We start from the raw sequence: 4,743 nt of genomic DNA on the forward strand, positions 1-4,743 counted from the left end.
CAAATGTCATCAGTGTAGACAGCTTGCTGCACTTCCATAACTGTCCACTAGAGAGCTTCAGATATCCATATTTTCCATATTGTACAGTGACCATGGAAAGCTCTCTATATAAAACGTATACATATAGATATAATACATTTTTTGCATATATATATATATATAACAAGCAACAACATACAGATGGTTTGCAAGTGTTATACAATAGTTGTACGAAATAAGATTCGGAGTGAATTTCAGGTGACCTTTGCTATGGAAAACACTGAAAAGAAAACATTGAACTCAAACAAATGTATTTGTTTCAATTTAATCTGACACCATTCACAGGTTTGATTTTGGCATTTGCTTTAAAATAACCATCTTAAATGCAAAATTATGTTCATCAAATCATTTCAAGGCCTTAATTTGCAAATTCATTACAATAATAAACTTTCTTGCAATCTTCTAAAATCACATATAATGTTTTTGTCATATAAATATGGTACTTACAGGAAGTATTTTTTAAATACTACACCGTCCATACGGCACCTGATGCTCACTTATTTGACCAAAAACACAAATAGTGCTGTGAAGTGGTCCCAATGATTAAAGCCATATTGTTTACCTTTTAAAACCCTTCATGCCACTGGGCCTCATCGGGGAAGGCTTCACACAACAGAACTGTGATGTTGACGTAGTTCAGACTCCGCCCTGCATGGCTCAGTGTTCTATAGAGTGGTAATAAAGGTGTCAAAGTTAATAAATCATCTCAATAAAGGTGTACGGCACATGCAAAGTAAACTGTCAGTATGAACATGCAGAGGATGGACAAATTAATGTTAACACTTGCATTTACCCTGAACTGCAATTGATTACCTTTGTGGTAATAAATCCTAACTGCAAGCACCGGTTTAAAGAAGTATCTAGTGGGGGTGCATGACATTCCTGTCAGCCCCCTCAAAGACATTAACACATCTGCATAACATCTGCCAGATCTAATGATAAGACAATGCATTTCTTCTACCAACTTGTTCCAGTGTTTTTGTTGAAAAAAGATACAATGAAGACTGGCACTGCTATTTATTTTCAGTTAGTTACACACATACTGTCTTCAGGCTTAGGGTTAGGGTTAGAGAATAGAGAACAAGACGTTTATTGTCATTGATAAGCATACATAAAACAAAACACGTTCATAAATACACAAACACACAAATACACATGTGACATCCATTTTTAAATGAGCTCATCATCACTTTGTACACAACCATAAATACTCAAATAATCTCTGTAATCAAAACAATTATAATGATGACGTCCACGCCAATGGACACGTATAAGAGCAACAATAGCACCAATAATAAAGATAACTGTCTCAGTAGGATATCATCATAAATAATAACATATATCAAAATATCCAACAAATCACCATTTATTCCTGTTTGAGTCATGGTTGTTAAAAACTACACTTTTCTTCTTGCATAATGCAGTTTTCAGACTCATCAGTTTTTGTTGAAGAATAGACACAATATCTTTATTACTTGAAACATCTCTATTCTTAACTTCTGCAACTCATAATTATCATGGTCTATCCTGCGTCTCCTCTACACTACACCCTCATGTTTGCTTCTCTTCTTTCCCTGGAAGAAGAGCATGACCTGATTAACGTTCTTCTGTCCTGTCCTGGTAATGAAGCAGTAGAGCAGTGGGTCTGCCAGGCAGTTGAGCGTGGAGATGGCAAGGCTCATTTTGTAGGGATAGATGAACCAGGCGACATAAGAGCAGTGATCCACCAGCGCTCGGAGCAGCATCATGATGTGGATGGGTCCAAAGCAGAACAAGAGGCAGAGTAGAACCACTTTCAGCAGCCTGGAAATCCGTTTACGCTCCTGTTCCTCTGTGGCCTTGTTGGACTTCACCGCCGTGCAGATCCCCCAGGTGGAGAACACCACCAGGAGAACAGGAACCACAAACCCCAGGAAGAAGCGCAGCACGTTTGTGCGAGCCATATTCTCTGAGAGCGGGAGGAAGGTGTCAAAGCACACGGAAGACTTGTTGTTCGGCAGGTACGAGTCCTCCCACGTGATGGTGGCGACATTGAAACAGATCACCAGCACCCAAATGGCAACGCTCAACGCTGCTGCAGGGCCAACTCTCCTCAAGGATGCACACTTCAGCGGGTGGACCACTGCCAGGTAGCGGTCGATGGCGACGCAGCAGAGGAAAGCGTCGCTGGTGTAGAAGTTGGTGAAGAGAGAGTAGACGGAGAGCAAACACACGTTACGCCCGTGGGCCCAGACTCCCTGCCACAGGTAGTCCAGCCACAGAGACAAACCCACAGTGAAGGTCAGGTCGCTCAGGGCCAGGTTGAACAGGTACACACCGAGCTCATTCTTCTGTCTAATGTGCTGCCATGACACGTAGAGGGAGAAGGCGTTGGACGGGATGGCGGTGATGATGATGGCAATGTAGAAAAATAGGAACGACCTCCACCCGAATGCGATGTCGGGCGTGGTACAGTCTGAGTGATTGGCGACCAAGGTGAAGTTGTCCATTACAGATGTAAGGTTTATAGGTTCTCACCTTGTGGAGAAACAAAGAGCAAAATGACACAGCGTTACAGCGGTGGAGATGAATATGTAACATTTTAAGATAAAAGGGCCATTCCACCAATTTGTACCCTTTTTTTTGTCTGTTTTTTCTGTCCCGTTTTCCCCCTTGAGCGTTAATTGGTTGGTTTGAGTGTTTGTGAGCAAGATCACACAAAAATTACTGAACAGGTTTCCATGAAACTTGTAGGAAGGATATGGAAGGCATCAGAAAAATACAACCCCATGCAATTTTGGTGCAGCTGAATTCAGGAATTGGGAATTGGGAATTTAACCTTCTTTAACATAGTGAAATAAGGCTTTTTTTTATAATTTGTATACTTTTTATTGATTTCCAAGGGAACATTTCATGGATCTTGATGTAAAAATCCGACACGTTTATCTGTGTTATTTTGGGCAGATTGATTGAATTTATGAGGACTAGTTTCAGATTTTAGTTAAATACTCCTGTTGATATTTTCAAAATACTGACTAATATTGACCAACTAAATAATCAATTTAAGCAAACAATTGTGATCATGAACGGAATATTTTACCAGCGGAAGTTCAGCATTTCTGTGTGTTTGTATTTTGTGACTTATTAGCTGACATACATAACAGAAACGATATGTCTTCAATAAGTTACTATTGACAAATATATTGACCCAATCAATTCGTTAGTCTCGCTCTTCCATTTGAAAACAGAAACAATAATTTATTTGATAGAAGCTTTGACTCAGCTCAAGTCTTAGTTTGTGGAGTTTCAAAGTCACAGAGAATGTAAAAGACAGATGCTACCAAGATGCATCATGGGAAATGTAGTATCCAGTGAATCTGGGGCTTGCCGTTTTTAAAAGTCCGGATATTGAAACCACCGCTCATTTGATTTTTAAAAAACATTGTGTCCCTGTAAATGAAGGAGAGTGAAGGTTCATTTGATCTCATGAATGACAATAACAGTTCAACATTTGTCATAAAGTTTTGAGATTTGTTTCCACTCATTTAGTATATTTCAATTAATGTCTAAAATGTCAACCCACGTATTTAACTAAACTTTAAGCATCAACCATCAACACATCAAGTTTTTACAAGGAAAAGCATAAACTTAATTCAAATTTAGGGAAAATGAATCGTAAAGTTCAACTCACTGTGGTTTCAGCCGAGCTTCTGCTCCAGATTCAGTTAAAAAAATTTCATCAACAAAATGGAAACATGAACACAGATGGAGATATTCAGTTGTCTTGACGTCTTCAGCCTAATCAGACATTTCAAAGAAACAGGAAGAGTCTGAGACCGCCTCCTCATCACCCCTGACTACTGGGTGTCATTTACTAGGTGATAGGCCATGACAGAACAAACTGTCTGGGGACCAACATGGGAGATTTAATTTGAGTCTATACGAGGCTGCTCGTCTTTATGTTTGTTGAGTCAATAAAGACAGGGTGATGTTGGTTATTGCCTGATAACGGAAGTTTTTCCATTAGCATAGTTATGTTGCTACAGCTGGTTGTTATGTGTGTTATAACTATGGGCTGGAACAGAATACCTACCTTTTTTTAATGAGTCTGTATTAAAAACTCACATTCACCCTTGTTAAACCAATTGTGTATGAATACAATTTGTATTGTTTTTTCTAAAAAATAGAAAGGAAAAAAAAAATAGAAGAGAACATTTGAATAGGTATAAATACCTACACAGTGTATGAATCAATGCAATACCTCAATATATAAAGAAAAAATAAACAAGGGGATGACTCTTCTGGGAAAAAGGCATTTTACAAACAATGTTGATTATAACTGTCCACCATCGTTATTCCTCATCAGAGAGATTGAATGTTAAACAAGGCAATGAGGAAATAATGAAGCAAATATACTCTCAGTATAAAGTCAATATGAGATTTTCAAAGTTTTGTTGTATCAAATTCCTTCTTTGTGTTTGTATACTGGAGTTGTGGCTCAGTGCACACTCTACATTGAATCACAGAGCGCACTTGAAGGACCGATAACCATTTCAATGTACATAAAGAGCATGTGAGTATTGTATGGAAAGAGATTGAAGAAGAGCCTTTAATGCAGTAATGGACCAGCACAGTCATCCCAGTAAGATTCTGTGATTCAATGTAAATAAGAACAAATCTATTTACAAATAAGTGCAAACATTGTAGAGTTTATATTATCCAACA

General features: G+C 38.4%; 1 protein-coding gene across 1 annotated transcript; it reads right to left on the reverse strand.

Moving 5' to 3' along the window:
• Positions 1 to 1,053: 1,053 nt before the first annotated feature.
• Positions 1,054 to 3,813, reverse strand: LOC133962286 (psychosine receptor-like). Its single transcript, XM_062397828.1, has 2 exons — positions 3,710 to 3,813; positions 1,054 to 2,556 (listed from the first exon to the last, which is right to left on the reverse strand). The coding sequence occupies exon 2, from the start codon at positions 2,526 to 2,528 to the stop codon at positions 1,578 to 1,580; it is 951 nt and encodes a 316-aa protein (XP_062253812.1). The 5' UTR covers positions 2,529 to 2,556; positions 3,710 to 3,813; the 3' UTR covers positions 1,054 to 1,577.
• Positions 3,814 to 4,743: the final 930 nt, after the last annotated feature.

The sequence above is a fragment of the Platichthys flesus genome, chromosome 10, assembly GCF_949316205.1.
Source record: "Platichthys flesus chromosome 10, fPlaFle2.1, whole genome shotgun sequence".
Classification (NCBI taxonomy): Eukaryota; Metazoa; Chordata; class Actinopteri; order Pleuronectiformes; family Pleuronectidae; genus Platichthys; species Platichthys flesus.

Bases quoted from the DNA above. Each gene is read 5' to 3' on its own strand.
- LOC133962286 (XM_062397828.1), bottom strand. From the start codon at position 2,528: ATGGACAACTTCACCTTGGTCGCCAATCACTCAGACTGTACCACGCCC.